We start from the raw sequence: 16,688 nt of genomic DNA, 5'->3' as shown, positions 1-16,688 counted from the left end.
TGAGTCCCCATAGTATTCATTCGTTCTTTCTCCACTTTACCACTAAAGTTCGAGAGAAAACAAGGAGGTCTGAGGTGATGTGGAAGATCTAGAATCAGGGAGGAGAAGTTCATTAGGAACTGCATCGATTCGGCTCCAACATACTACGGTGTAAGGTATGCATCCAATCACCGACATTAACTAATTTTCTAGTGCTTGTATGGGCTATGATTTAGGGTTTATGTGAAAAACCCCAATTTAGATCTTACAAGCATCTCAAACAAGTCACATGTAGCCTTCCTCGCATTGTCACCCTATGAATTTCATCACACTTGCCGACTGCTCCGGAAATTACGTGTTCATTCTTCGGCACAGCAAAATCAAATGGTACGATCTTTACCAGCATAGGTTATGATGAAGATCTTCATCAAAATCTAAAAGCTTATGACATAGACAATGGCATAATTAGATTTTTAATTGGACCAATCCGGATTAATCCGATCCCGAGATTGTGAACCATTTAAGAATTGTAATGATCCATATCGACTAATCCGATCCCAAGATTCGGGCGATTCAACTAAGTTGATTGATTCAGAGAACTATCCACTACTATCAGGTAAGATTGGTCATTATTTGGGATCAGTCTAGACCGATACCGGTCAGATCCAAACGATTTTGATTCATTCGATTCAATCCGAGATTACGAACCATGCTCCACACTCTACCAACTGCACTAGGAAGTTTCCAAACCTCATGGTATGGTGAGTTTTTATGCTCTACACTCTACCGATTGCACTAGCAAGTTCTCATATACATTTCCATTTTATTATTGTAAAAGGAGACAAATGAAACAAGAGGTTCAATACTACCATTTGATTGAGCGAAGCCAAGGAGTCTAGTTCCTCTGCACGTACGTGTGAAAGATAACCACATATCTCATTTTGGCCATTTACAAGGGGAGGAGGAGTATTAATGGACACAAAAAGGACAAGTGGTTACTTCTCACATGTACGTTCAACTGCATGCACAAGTAGATGATCCATTCTCAAGTCAAGACTATCTTAGTTCAAGTGGATGCTTAAGGGTGATAGAACCTAGCACCTTGGTATGTTTAACAAAAAATAAAATCGAATGAGAATTCATTTGAATTATTTACATGCTCTAGACAACAGAAAAAAGAAGGCAGTTCACAACACAACGACAGCCGACGACAAACGGCTCCAAAGCACCCTGAAGAGAATTGGGGTGAATGTCATCCCTGCAACCTTTGATGATATAGTGATCTGATGAGGATGTTGCTATCTGTTATGCAATTGTGAAGTTTTTCAGCAGGGATGGGCTAGCTAACGAATTTAGCTCTTCTCCAGGAAGGCGTGCGATCAGGGTGCTGCCAGGGGGCATCCAACGGTTGAGCTGTGCCACACACATCTCGACGCATGCCTAGGGATGTGTGCGGCACAACCCAACAGTTGGCAGCGCCCTGGGTGTTCCCTGCTCCCTAGCTAGTAGGTAGTGCTATAATTATTGTAGCCCTAGATCTTATTTATTTGTAAACATGTTTTATTGTTTTAAGGAGAAAGATTTTGTACACAGTCGTATAAACCGTGTACATGAGTGGGTCTCACACAAAAAATTGGAAAAGTCATAAATACTCACCCATTAATTAATGCCTTGAAACTCCCACCCTCTCACATACATGGTTTACACGACCGTGTATGAAACCTTTCCCCTTGTTTTAATGTTGGTGAAAAAAATAAATTTATTTTTTTGAAAAAAAAAATTGCCACATCCTGCCTGTGGACCCCATACTCTGATTAAAACCCTCCTATTGGGACAATTTGGTTGTTGATCACCTCATTGGTGAGAAAGTGCATTCGATCATTGCAGCAAACCCTCTCCTCCTTTTTGTAGTGAATAGCAATTATTTCAAGTTGGTCATGGAAGGCAGTAGGTATCTGTTGTGGTCTTGGCATGCCTACCAAACCCAATAGTTCTTCCCTTGGCCTTCCTGTGGCTACCTTGGCCGTACAGCTACTGGTGCCTATCTGTGATCTCCACAATTTTGAGAGAGAAGCTCCTCAATTTGGAGGTGAAAACCCAAAAAAAAAAATAATTTCCAAGATGGGTTTTGGCTGTATACTCTACCTCTTGATAACCAAGGGTTTCAATGCACGAGATCTTGTAGCACTTACCAATGAAGCCCTATCAATTAGTATTACATAGAAGAAATCAATTATAGACACTAATACAATTAGATCCGCTCTTCATAGACAAACTTGGGATTTGCGATCTAAGGTAAGAACGGTTCAAGATCATGGTCTTCTTTGATGGAGAACTTTTAACAATTGTAAGCTGTTTCTCTCATAATATGGAGTAGTGGGGACTTGGGATTGGATGCGTAATTCTTTTTCTACCCTTTAATATAAGGATCTTAGTCATTTGAGTAAGAGATTTATGAGATCCCGCTTTAAAATTTTGGTTAGAAATAGGGCTGCAACAAGGTCGGATTGGGCTGGGCTTTTTGAAACGCCAGCCCAACCCTCAATCACTTAACTAGGCCCATGGTCGGAAAAAGCCAACCCTGACCTGCCCTCAGGGTTGGATCAGGTTGACCCTTATTGGCCATACACTAAACGTCCTTAGGCATGAGGAGTACTAATCTAGGCCTTTTGAATTGGCTAAGTCATCAGATTGGTTGGATGATTAGAACTTATTAATTCAAATAAAGGATTTATCAATAACAAATGAAAGAATATTGATGTTCAAACATCTAAAAAGATCTCTGCACATCATGCCGACTGTTGGGACTACAAATACGTATAAAAGATCATAGGTTTTGAGATATCATATCAGAATTCAACAAGAACACTTGAAATTGAAAATAAAAGCCATTGGACAGTGGAAACCCATGAAGAAGAAGAAGAAGACAAGGTTGGGCTGGGTCGGGCCAGGCTCAGCCCAAGGCCTCAACCCAAGGCCTCATCCCTAGCCCGGCCCCCACTTTGACGCAGGGCAATAAAATTCTTGATCCTGGCCTGCCCTTGGGGACAGGGTATCTTAACCCAGGCCTTATTCGGGCTCAAAGCAAGTCAAGGCCGATTGGGCCAAACTTGCACCGCTAATTAGAAACAAGCAAACCCTTCTATTAAATACCTTTCCATGTATTGACAAGCATTCCTAATTTTTTAAAGAAAAATTTTTCCTCCACCCCTAGAGGATGGGTCACCCACCATCCTAGGGTTCACAAACCCTATAGGGTTTTAATATGTTCCCAATATCCTTCCAATGCCCTTTTCTGCCATGCAATGAATGAGATTCCATTCATTGTGTGGAGGAAATCTTGGTCCTTTTTTAAATATACATCTACTACTTCTTTTTAATGAAATGCTAGCCTACAATAACTCCAACATCTATTGTGGATTTTTTTGGCCACCCAGAAAATTCCGTTTGGGATGAAACTTCCCAAGTGAATAAGAGTCTTACCAGTTAACAAATTTTAAGTTCCACTCGAAACTGTCACATACTGACTGAAGCATCAACAAGGTCGGGGTTTACACTTTTCATTGGGGTGGGGCGGCACAGAGAATATCGACCTAGAATATTCTCAACGGTTTAAACACTTCCAAACACCAGGAAAAAATGGAGTCATACAAATTTTCTTTTCTATAGTTCCAGATATAGCCTTAGACCATTACAATTTACAAGGGAATAAAATTTTGGTAAGAGCAACTCTATCCGGGAGTGTGCGTCCTGAGCCTAGACACGTGTTGGGGGGAGGGGAGAAATGACAGCCCCACCCCTATAAAATGCACAAATGACACCCACTTGATGCCCCCATGCTCTCTCTCCCGGTGACCCCGTGTGCATGCAGAAGCCACGCTCCCGAATGTAGAATACTTACCCTAAAGTTTTATCCCACCGTGAAAAAGGAAGCACCCTTGGATCTGTGTTGAATATTTCTCTACTGATTGAATGTCTAACCAGCACCAACAAACACCAACAATGAGGAAATACCTCCCCCACATAGTGAAAGAAAACTTCTCCATAGAGAGAGATCACTACTTTTCTTTTTAATAAAACTGTAATCATACATCAATCCCAAAAGTTTAACCAACTTTTAGACCCATGGAATGACGGATATACACAACATACACCACACACACACACACACACACACATACGACACATCCAATGTGGGACTAAACCCACACACCCAATGCACACAACCCAACTTTTATTTGATGAATGTGTAATCACACAAACCACACATCAATTCCAAAAGGTTAACCTGATTTTTAAGGCCGTAGAATGATAGATGGAATTGGAGCACACGCTCAAACATCCAATATTGAGAGTGGAGTGATCATTTCGCAACCCATATGTCTGAGCATAGAGTGCACGATCAAGCAACCTTCTTTTTAGTCACGGGACCCTACATCAACTTGGGGTAAATAAGAGTGCACCTACCAATATCAATATGGATGAGATTTTTTATTTCAAAAGAATGATTAATAAATGGGGGAATTTCTTAGATCTACTAGATTAAAAAAAGAATTACAAGATAAGTATATTTTAAATTTATTTTACATTTACAAATTTGGATTTTGAAAACATTTACCTAATCCTCAGATTAATTAGTGTTCGTCCTGTCCAACAAGAAAATATAATTAAACTTACTAAAATACCCTTTGACATCACCTTTTTCCTAAAACAAGGGCTAATGACAATTAATGCTTAAAAATTTAACCGTTTGCACAACTCTCATTGAGTTACCGGCTGGCTAAGTACAAGATGCTTCACTGTATCTCGTTATCCCTCTTCCACTGGTTAATCACCTTCATGAGTCCTTTGACTCCCTGTTTTAATCCTCTAGTGGTGATCACAGGCAGACCCGGTGAGTATTTGCTCTTTCTCTGCCCCTAGTGTAGCTGTTTTTCCCCCCCCCCCCCTTCTGTGTAGAGGTTTGCTTGCTTAGAGGGGGAAATTCCGGCATCAACAGGGTAACGGCGTCCAGAAAACTCCATTAATGGCACCATAACTAGTCAAATATCAATAGTTTGACAATGGAGCACTCTTGACAGCGCCTCCCTCTCTTTATATTTTACAACACGAGTCTGTTCCCTCTCTCTCTCTCCTCCCCCACTCTGCTTCCCGTGCTCTCTTCTGTTGTAAAATTTCATCAACAGTAGCTTTTGATTTCTTACATAGCTATTATTATTATTATTATTATTTTGGGAAATCCCTTTGATTAAGCTGGGATTTCAGTCAATGTCGCTAAGGCAACAAGCCTTTCTGGAAGAAGAGTTGATTTCCACGATATTAGAATCCCTTGAAAATAGAAATTTTGGTGATCTCAAGATCTGACTTGGAACCAGCGTTCCCCTAGGTTTTCCTTCCAATTGTAAATCCTGAGTTTCTTGGTTCAAATGTGTCTTTTCTTCATGTAGTTCATTTTAATCTGCCGAATTGGTTTTTGATAGAATTCTCGAGTGTGATCATGCTTCGTAGAATATAATGAGCCGGAGCGGGATTGTTCACCTGACTCGCAGTTTAAGGTGGAATTCTTTCCGCTGCAAATACAAAGCTCTGCAAGTGAAGCCGCATGGTAGCCGGACATAACGCTTGTACGCCACCTGGCACCGAGTACATCATGCGTATCCCATAACCACCATGACTAGACAGCGCAAGGGTGCATGGTTATAGGTGCTGCTATACCTCTCGCACTCAAGCTTTGGTGAGGTTTATCACAGGGAAGGCTCGAATGGGAGCAACGGGGAGAGGAAGCCCGAGACAGAGAAGAAGTGGAAAAAAAGAAAGCTAAAACAAGGGTAGACAAAAAGAAAGAGAGAGAGAGCCAATACTTACCGGTTTTTCTATGATAATCGATAAAGAAACAAAATGATGTTAGAGGGTATTTTAGAAAGTTTAGTTATATTTTCTTGTTGAACGGCAAAAGAACTAATTAATTCGGGGATTAGATAAATCTTTTCAAAATTTAAATTTGTGGAAGTAAAATAAATTTAAATTATACTTATCTGATAATTTTTTTTTTAATCTCATAGATCTAAGAAATTTCCCCTTAATAAATATGTACAGAACATTACATAAAAACCATTCAATGAGGATAAGATTACGATTCCCCAAAGGCGGTGGTCTGTACTCTGTACACACAACCCCTCCCCTTATTTAATGAGAAAAACTTTTGCATGACTCTTTAAGTATGTGAATCCCTTGTGGACACGATTACTACCTTAGCTGGAATCCGTCCTTCGAGGTTGGGGAGTTGGTGGAGAAAACTATTTGTCTATTTTCCCATTACTACAAATAAATGGTCATCAATGCAATTTTAATAGTGGAACATATTCCCAACAATATGTTCTATATATCCCAAGTGGCCCTTAAAGATGGGGGTCCATATGATTTATAGTGATATACCACCTAACAAATCATCAATGTTGCGGATTAATCTGACCCCAAAAAAAAAATAATTTGTAGTAATCTATTTATATAAATTAAAGAATTATATATGGAAAAATGTTCTCTATGCTATAACGCAGGCTATGCCCAGAAACAAGGGCAAAACGGTATTTATAATTCCCGACATTTTAGTTCTCGTGGCCCAAGCCCAACCAAACAATGGAGATGGAAGACGAATCTATCTTTCTTTTTAATGTCTATAAATTAATAACAAAGACTTCAATCTCAAATACACAACCACCCCACCCCACCCCAACACTCTTTGGTCATGCCATCCTCCTCCACAACCATGGCACAAACAGCTCAAGATGCCATCTTAAAGAAGCCCCATGTAGCCTTCCTCTCATTTCCATTTGCAAGTCACCCAATGAGTCTTATCACCTTCGCCCGCCGAATAGCGGCGGCGGCACCGCAAATAACGTGCTCGTTCTTCGGCACAGTGAAATCTAATGGTACAATCTTTGCCAGCATTGGTGATGATGATGAAGGTCTTCAAAATCTAAAAGCTTATGACATAGACAATGGAATTTCAGAAAACTATGTTTTCAAAGGGAAGCTATTGGAAGAAATCGAGCTTTTCATGAAGGCGGCACCGACGAACTTTAGAAAGGGTATGGAGGTAGCAGAAGAGAAGGAGAAGAAGAAGATTACTTGCGTTTTGAGTGATCCCTTCCTATGGTTTGCAGGGGAGCTGGCGGAGGAGATGGGAGTCCCTTGGGTGGCGGCTTTTTCCGGCGGTCCTTTTTCACTTACCACTCATCTCTATACTGATCTTATCCGCTCTACCATAGGAGTTGCTCCAAATGGTAACAATTTCACCCAAATTTACATTATTAATTCGGTTATAGGATTGTTTGTCTAGTGTAAGCTTCTTCGGGTTTAATGCCTTCTATTTAATTAGGACTGCAATAGGATCGGGTTGGGCCGGGTTTTATAAAACCCTACCTCAATCCTGAGTCTCCATAGCTGGGTTCAGGCCTGACCCGGCCCTGTGTCAAGGCCTGAAAAATTCAACCTTGACTTGCCCTCAGGGTCGGGGTAGGGCTGACCCTGATTGGCCCTAATCATGGGGAAGGGTAAGGGAGATCCATAGTCTGGACAAGGGCAAAGAGAAAATTATTAATTTTAAGTAAAATTACACTATAATATAATATTTATATCACGTATTATTTTCATATATAATATATTATATAACAAACTGTAGGTGACATTTAAAGTTTATAATATGTATATTTTATAGTATACAACTTGAAATAGGGTCGAGTCAGGTCAGGCTCAGCTTGAGCCCTCAAGCTTAGCCCGATCCGATCCTGACTCAAGGTTAGAAATTTCTAGCCTTGATCCGTCCTCAAGGTCAAGATATCTTAGACCAAGCCCTGTTCAGGCTTAAAGCGGGCTAGGACGGGTTTGGGCCGACAGGGCCAAACACGCACCCCTATTTCTATTCCATCACTTGCATAAGTGTTCTAACTCTAGAGGACAATTAAGAGGCCATAGGGGTATGTCCCTAATATTCCTGAATAAGATTTTGCTATATATAGTAGTGAGCTTTCTTTCTTTATAAAGCAATTTTGTCGAACCACGTAAATCCTTGTGTGCACTTTATGATTGTTTGTTTAAGATTTCCATTCTTTGATGCCTCGTTATAGGTTTCGTTTTCTACATAACTAATTTAACACAACCATTGCAGGAAAGGAAGATGAAACACTCGATTTCGTTCCAGGTTTATCAGCATTACGGGTTCGTGACTTGGTAGATGGACTTGTCTCTGGGAACTTAGAGTCTATATTTGCTCGTATATTAGATCAAATGGGCCAGTTGCTGCCACGGGCAACTGCGGTTTGCATCAATTCGTTCGAGGAATTGGATGCGACGATCATCGATACCCTCAAATTGAAGCTCCAAAGGTGTCTCCCAATTGCACTCTTCAATCCTGAATCAAATTTGGATAAAAATGGATGTCTCCCATGGTTGGAGAAGCAGAAACCTGCTTCAGTAGCATACATTAGCTTTGGTACATCAGCTTCTCTGCCACCCCATGAATTGGTTGCCTTGGCACAAGGACTAGAAGCTAGTAGAACACCATTTTTATGGTCTTTAAAGGACACATCTCAATTACCAAAGGAATTCATAGATAAGATATCAAAGCATGAGATTAATGGACTTATAGTCCCATGGACTCCTCAATTTTGTGTCCTACAACACAGAGCAGTAGGTGTGTTCTTGACACATTGTGGATGGAATTCGGTATTAGAGAGTTTGATAACTGGAAAGCCAATGATCTGCAGGCCATTCATGGCAGACCAATGGACCAACAGTCGTATTATTTCTCATTTGTGGGGGATTGGTTTACAACTCGATAATGGGGTTTTCACCAGAGATGGAATCATTAAGGCACTGGATTTGGTTTTGTTCAAAGAAGGAAGGAAAATGAGGGAGATTGGTGAGGCCCTTAAAGAGTTGTGCAAAATTGGAATGGGACCCAATGGTAGCTGCACTAGAAATTTTAATTCTCTCTTGCAATTACTTTCTACTACCTAATACCACAACGAATTATTTTCCTGTCTGGTTTTCTGTCCGGTACGGTTGTCCAGTTCCTGTCATAGGGAGACGAAAATGATGACTTAACCTCACTCAGGCAGTGTGGTTGGGCAGGGGGTTAGGTCATCATTTCCAACCCCCTATGAGAGGAATCGGACAAGAAACCGGAGAAGATTTGATTTAGAATGTACAAGGTTTGTATTTTATAGGTTCGGATTTGGATTGTACAAGGTTTGTGTTGGTTTGTATTTTATAGGTTCAGATTTGGATTGTACAAGGTTTGTGTTTTGTAGGTCTATTATGCATGGGGAGTTTCATCATAATTGGATTTTAATTGGAATTAAGAATTGACTCAAACAGTAAAGTAGAATTGTAACTCATAGTTTGGCCCATTTTCGATCCCTGTGTTTCTATTGACTCAATCTCAGATCCCAAGAGTGTAATCCACATTCTTCAATAGTATTTCTGTTTTCTAAAAAATATAAAATCATAGACTGTTCTTTGCGATGATGGAGGGAAGTTGAGAAACAGGAAGCTCGAACCCGAGACGTCCTGATATGGTGGGGTTTTACATACGCTCTAGACCGTGGTTCATAATATCGGGATCAGTTAGGGCTGATACTGATTTGGATTAGTTAAAATCATTATGTATCAGTAAAAATTGACCAAAAATTGGATTTTGCTGGATCGGTTACGGTATCAGCCAGTATCAATAAAAAAAATCTAAAACTTTTTGAAAATACAAAGTAAATCAAAAAATCATGGCTTATATCGATCCGATCCAGGTGAATCGACCAATCTGGACTGATCCGATTCCAAGATTATGTACCATTTTAGAATTGAAATGATCGATACCGATTGATCTGATCCCAAGATTCGGGCTATCCGATCAAGTTGACCGATCAAGAAATGATAGAACCTTGCACCTTCGTAGGTTTTAACCGAAAATAAAACAAATGAAAATTTCATTGCACAATCTGATGAAAAGCTAATTAAATTGATATATGAGGAGATCGATGAGATGTCCAAAAAATTTGAGCATCAATGGTGCGGTGTGAAATTAAGAGCAAGAATCTCAACCCATCATAAGCAATAGTTAGGCTATTAAGGTGGGCCTAGGCATATCAGTTCTTGCGATCATTGCTTAGTTTAATATGGGAGGCAAAAGGTTCCTCCACAGATCTTTATCCCCTCAATTTGTTTGCCCCTCAATTTCCTCAATTCCATCTAATAGGGGGACAGAAATGATCATCTTATCCCTTGCCTGAAAACACTGCCCGGGGTGGGATCCACCTCCCTCTATTAGAGGGAATTAAAGAAATTGACGGACAGACAAATTGAGGTGATATTTTTCCTTCCTCCACACTGTGGAGACAGCCTTCTTGTCACTGTCACTTGTTTTGCCACATGGCATGATTAGATGAAATCTAAATTTGGTGGAAGGTAGATCTCTAGGTCTCCTGTTCACATGTCAAGTTTCTATCTCAAAGGAGTATATCAAGTGGCAAAATAGACTTTGAAAAATCAAGATATTGGGAGAAAATCGAATCCCTTATGGGTGCCTTCTTATGGAAATGCTTTGATAATGACAAATACTTGCACACTATTAGCGGGGATTCGATGTGCCTTCCCATGAAGGAAGGTAGCCTTAGTCTGAGAAGGATTAAAGATGTCATTCCAAGTCTAGGCTCTTGTGAACACAGATCAATGGATATAAGCAATGTACTCTGAATTAGATTCTATGTATTCTAACAAAGTCTGGACTTTTGTAGATCCAGCAGATGGTGTTAAACCCATTGTACGTAAATAGATCTATAAGAGAAAGAATGGCGTGGATAGCAAAGTAAAAAGATTCAAAGTAACAACAGTTGGAAAAAGCTACACCCAATAAGACATGATAGATTATAATGAGACCTTTTCACCGATGGTGACGATTAAATCCAATCGGATTTTAGTATCTATTGTTGCACACTACAATTATGGGATTTGACAGATGGACGTAGAAACTACCTTCCTAAATGGATATCTTGATGATGATATTTATATATAATAGTCGGAAGTGTTTACTTCTTAGGGAGAAGAAACCATAATGTACACTGTCTAGCCTATTGAGATTTATCTATGGTCCGAAGCAAGCTTTTAATTGCTTGAACATCCGTTTCAATCAAACAATCAAGACGTTTGGTTTTCAACAAAACATGGATGAATCATGCGTTTACAAAAAAATTAAGTAGAATACAATATATTTTTGGATTTACTCCCCTTTTTATAATGAAGTTAAGGGGAGGAGAGAAATTACTCTCATACGAAATCTAGAATTTCAATTCCTCTCATACCTTGGGTTTTCTTAATAGTGATATTTCATCTTTGTTTTTTTGGTAATAAACATTAGAAGCGGTCAAAAAACGAGTTTCAAATTACTGGAATACATTTCCCTATAATGGAACCTGATAGCACTCTTGTAATTTGTCACTTTGAAGTCATTTCAGAAGTCCTTCCCCAGTTTCAATGATAAAAAACATGACCATTAAGTTGGGAGTGGGGTATTCTGTCACATGAATTCACCCATTTTGCATGCCATGGCAAAGTGTTGATTTGATGGCACTCTTACAAGCAATCTCTGTATTTTCATGATACCAATGCTTCACTAGGTGCCACATTGGGCACCCATTGGGCGATCTCCTCATTGCTTGGATGGGATCCTCTCTAATGTGGAGCGCGCCCAATGAGTAGCCAATGAGCATCTAATGGCTGGGATGGCTGGGTGCAAACCAGGATGTATGTCAGCCAGCCCAGTCATTGAATGCCTCATTGCGCGATCTCAAATCTTTGGAGAGGATCCCGATTCAAACCTCTCTTCTTGATTGAGATTATATTTTTTTCAATCACTTTTAGGTAGGGGTGAAACAGAGCCAGGGTTTTTTTTTTAAAACCCTAGCCCAACCTTGAGTCCTCTTAGCTCAACCCAAGCCTAACCAGACCCTAGGTCGGGCTGAGATATCTCAGTCCAGGCCCAACCCTGACGGGCTCAGCCTAGCGTAGCCTAGCCCGGCCCTGATTGACCCTGATTTTTGCTAAGGGCTGGGTAGGCCCTGATTGACCCTAAAATTTAATAGGACTTGGTTGACCCTGACTTGCCCTGCTTTTTGCCATTTACGTCATCTTATGCATTCAAAAAATGAGACATAGTGATGGTGTATTGGTTTGTTTCATACTCAATAGGCTATTAGATTTTTCTTTAGGTTAAAAAAATTAGCCCAATCTTAAAATTATAAATATTTTCGTTTAATAGATAAATTAGCCTCTTTTTTTTTTTTTTTTGGTAAACCAATAGATAAGAGATACTAAAAAAATTGCAAAATATAAACAATAAATTATAAAGAATAACCGAACACAGGGTCGGACTGGGCTGGGCTTAGCCAGAGGCCTCAAACCTGGCCTAGCCTGACCCAGATCCAGGGCCTGAAAATTTCAACCCTAACCCACCCTCAGGGTTGAAAAATCAAGCCTAGGCCCTGTTCAAGCTCAGGACGGGCCAGGGTGGGCTCGGGCCGACAGAGCCAAACTTACACCCCTACTTTTAGGATTCCATTTTTGTGAAGACCAAGAAATTGACCAATTAGATTCTCAGTGGATTTTCTAGAATGCAGCTACGAGGATAACCCTTTGTGCATTTCAATTCCTCCATGGTATAGTGTGGTGCAATTTGGGGTGGAGATGTCAACACCTGGCAAACGCAACATCCAGCGGTCCGAGCTACACTGTTCCAATTTTTTTTTCTTTTTTCTCGAGCTCGGCACTGTGGGATGTTGCACTTGCCGGATGTCTAAATCTCCACCCTGAATTACACTTTTAAAAATTGAAGAGGATTTTTTTCAATGTTCTAGAGGATTTGAGCACATTTAGGTTCACAATATGTCCATTTATTAGCCAAATTTGCCCAGAGATTAATTGACCAAAGAAAACTTATTCCATATGACAGTCAACACTCACCATTAATGCTATAAGATATTACCAATAAGAGGAAACCCAAAACCACAATTTTATTCATAGAAATTATTACTATCTATAAAGATACAAGAGCCATATATGAAACTTAAAACTAGAAGGCCCTTGTTACTTTCAGACACAGCATAATTTCACCATAAATGCCATCTCTTCCATATTTCTTCTCTTGACTTCAGATCCGTTTCAAAAAAAAAAAGAAAAAAAGACTTCAAATCCATTCTTCTAGAAGCTCAAGTCTCCTTCATTCAGTTCATTGAACCTTGAAACTCACAAAAAAGAAAACAAAAAACAAAAAAACAAAAAAAAGGTCAGTTATGAACATGGAATGAGGAAATGAGGAATTGTTATCGGATTGGTGAAATTGACCGGGTTAGATCGGTATTGGCCTTTATCGATATTGATTCTTGGTTGATCCTGGTCAAGGAATCAGTATCGGTATTTGGATCGGTTACCGATTCGGATTAGCCAATCTGATCTGATCCGATTCAAAAAATTCCAAAAAGTACACAACAATCCGAACTGATCAGGGACAATACTGGTCAATACGGGTCCGATAGGGACCAATCTAGGCCGATATTAAGCCAATCCAGACTGATACATGCCGATACCAAATCTTAAAACCATGATAGTGGTCGATCCTGGGCCAATCAGGGGTCCAATCCCAAAAGGGTACCTTTTTCCTGACTCCAACCCGATCCAAGGCCGATACGAGCCAATCTTACTTGTAGCCATTTGATTCAATGCTTGTGCACCTGCACAACACTGAGGAGTAGGAACTGGAGGTCCAGAACCCACCAAGCATGGCCTACATGGGAACAAAGTTGATACACTATCACTACAGGAAATTGCAGCTGCTGGGCTCAGAATTGATCCCAAAACCAACTCATCATCTTTCTATGTGATAGTTTCTTAGTCCATGCACCTCAATGTGGCTTGGAGGATCTTGTATAGAATGAGCTAAGAGGCTGGGCCTTGGAGCAACGGTAGAGTTGCTCCATTGTGACCACCAAATGGTCACGGGTTCAAGTCTGGAAACAGTATCTCTGCGAAAGCAGGGATAAGGCTACGTACATTATGATCCTCCCTTGAACCCGCAGTAGCGGAAGTCTCGTGCACTGAGTACTCCCTTAAAGATGATATTTCTTCTAGATAGCTCTGCCAGCTTAACCTACTATTTGTAAGAGTGGATGAACAAAGAGGAGGAAGTGGGCAGAGTCATGATCGAGATGAAACCTCCATGTGTTGTTGTTGAATGGGCTATATGTTTCATGTTATTTGGGTGTATTTCCAGGGCCAGATAAGTTGGACAACCTGAGAAGGCTAGCAGAGCAGTTCCAGAAGCATGCACCGAGTGCTGGTGCAAGTGCAACCCAAGAGGACGATGACGATGAAGTCCCAGAGCTCGTGGCAGGGGAGACATTCGAGGCTGCTGCAAACGATGGTCAAGCTTCTTAGAGATTCTGAATGATTTCTTTATGCTTTTTTTTTTCTTCCTTTTTTGTTTTTGGCTTATATTTCCCAAGTATTATGCCTCTTTTTTGTTTTAAAATTACTGTACTATTAACTTCTTTTTTGTTTTTCAGTCTCCTCGTGACATACTAGAAATTAGTTATTTTGGTTGTGTTAATAACAATTCTTAAGAGCTGTGTCAAATCCCCCCCTCATAAACCTGATTCATTTTTACGTGGCTTGCCAGTGGTTGCATCTTGTTTTGGTTTTTTTTATCCTTGAAGTGACATAGTTGGAAAACAAGGTTTTGATTGGGGTGAGTAGAGTCAAAATTTTGAAAAATCTTGTCAAAAGTTGTGATTAGGTCAAGGTAAAAAATGACAAGACTACGTCATAAGTCGTCCAAGCCAAATAAGACTCAATATTTTTACCTGAGTCATGACAAACTTAGCGAGTTTAGTTACTTTCTAAAAAACCATACAGTAAGTTTACTTAGAATTGAATTGAGTAAAATAATAAATCTATATTGTAAAATAGTAAGAAACCCTCAATTCTTTGACTCCCTTCTCTTGTTCAATGGTACAAACTCAAAATGCATTGATATGTGATTCCTTGATTTTTTTATATTTTTTAGTTTTTCCCATATATGTTGCTGCATTTTTCTGATTTTTTACTAATTTGCACATATTTGTTGTATTAAAAAAATTTAAAAACATGATTCGCCTTGACCGGGTTGGACAAGGGCGAGTCACCAGGTTTTTCTGAAAGACGAGTCAATTCAGAAAACCTGGTTTTACAACTATGCCGACTTAAACATTAGCTGTTGTTCTATGTCCTTAACTTTATGTTATCAAATAAACAACCTTTGATGATATAGTGATCTAATGAGGACGTTACTATTTGTTATGCAATTGTGAAGTTTTTCAGCAGGGATCGATGGGTTAGGTCGCAGATTGTGATATATAGTTAGTGTAATCCTAGATCTTATTTATTTGTATACATGTTTTATTGTTTTAATGCAGGTGGAAAAAAATTTGTCTCATCCCGCCTATGGACCCCATACTCTTGATTAAAACCCTCCTATTGGGATAATTCAGTTTTTGACCACCTCATTGGTGAGAAATTGCACTCGAGAGAGTTGAATAGGATTAATTTATCTTACATGCCAAAGACAAGACCTTCCGAACTAAGAAATGAGCTAGCACACTTGCTCCCTTAGAAACAAAAGAGAAAGTACAATCATCAAATTTTGTTGCAAGCTGCTGGATGTCGAACACAGTGGCAGACACTCTATCATTGCAGCAAACACTCTCCTTCTATTTTTTTTGTATTGTATGACAATTATTTTAAGATGGTCATGGAAGGTAGTAGATATCTGTTATGGTCGTGGCATGCTTATCAAACCCAATAGTTCTATTCTTGGCCTTCCTCTGGTCACGTTGGCCGTACAGCTACGGGTGCCTATCTGTGAAGATTCTGGTATCCCCAATTTTTGGGAGAGAATCTCCTCAATTTGGAGGTCGGAAAAACAAATGAATTTTCCAAGATGGGTTTATGCTTACTCTTACCTCTTGACATCTAGATCTTCTTCGATGGAGAACTTTTAACAATTCTAAGCTGTTTCTCTCATAATAGTAGTGGGGACTTGGAATTGGTAATTCTTTTTCTACCCTTTAATATAAGGATCTTAGTCATTTAAGTCAAGAGATTTATGAAGTCCCAGTTTAAAATTTTGGTTTGAAATAGGGCTGCAACAGGGTCGAGTTGAGCCGGATTTTTTAAAACCCAAACCCTACCCTCAATCCCTTAGCTGGGCCAAGGGCTGGGAAAAAGCCAACCCTGACCTGACTTCAGGGTTGGATTGGTTGACCCTTATTGGCCTGACACTTGGGCATGAGGAGTAGTGACCCGGTTGGAACTTATTGATATGTTCGGCTAGATGCAGCAGCTACCAGATGTCGCCGTGCTGCCACATTCTAAGAAATTGGAGAGGAAAATTTCCAACAAGTAAAAGCGCCAGCAAAACGTCCCCAGGAGAAGAGTAGAGAGGAATTTCTCTTGTTTCAAGGTTTTTTCATTAACAAAATCTAAACACATTCCCTTACAATGGAGACGGAGAACATAAACAAGGATAAAATAAGGGGAATAAAAAAACCCAAAACAAATACTAGTAATAGAACATTAGGCGGTGCGTCCCTTTGGAGAGCAACAACAGTACATGGCATGGCGAGCAC

At 39.9% G+C, this 16,688-nt stretch overlaps 1 protein-coding gene across 1 annotated transcript; it reads left to right on the top strand.

Annotated features, from left to right (window-relative positions):
- The first annotated feature begins 6,745 nt into the window (after window positions 1-6,745).
- LOC122645208 (anthocyanidin 3-O-glucosyltransferase 7-like) lies at window positions 6,746-9,010 on the top strand. Its single transcript, XM_043838540.1, has 2 exons — window positions 6,746-7,262; window positions 8,147-9,010. The coding sequence occupies exons 1-2, from the start codon at window positions 6,746-6,748 to the stop codon at window positions 8,995-8,997; spliced, it is 1,368 nt and encodes a 455-aa protein (XP_043694475.1). The 3' UTR covers window positions 8,998-9,010.
- Window positions 9,011-16,688: the final 7,678 nt, after the last annotated feature.

The sequence above is a fragment of the Telopea speciosissima genome, chromosome 11, assembly GCF_018873765.1.
Source record: "Telopea speciosissima isolate NSW1024214 ecotype Mountain lineage chromosome 11, Tspe_v1, whole genome shotgun sequence".
Classification (NCBI taxonomy): domain Eukaryota; kingdom Viridiplantae; phylum Streptophyta; class Magnoliopsida; order Proteales; family Proteaceae; genus Telopea; species Telopea speciosissima.
This window is presented reverse-complemented; position numbering and strand designations above follow the sequence as displayed.

What these genes read in the sequence shown, in the direction of transcription:
- LOC122645208 (XM_043838540.1), top strand. Translation starts at nt 6,746, where the DNA reads ATGGCACAAACAGCTCAAGATGCCATCTTAAAGAAGCCCCATGTAGCC. An exon ending in CATAGGAGTTGCTCCAAATG is followed by an intron (nt 7,263 to 8,146) that starts GTAACAATTTCA and finishes CAACCATTGCAG; the next exon opens with GAAAGGAAGATGAAACACTC.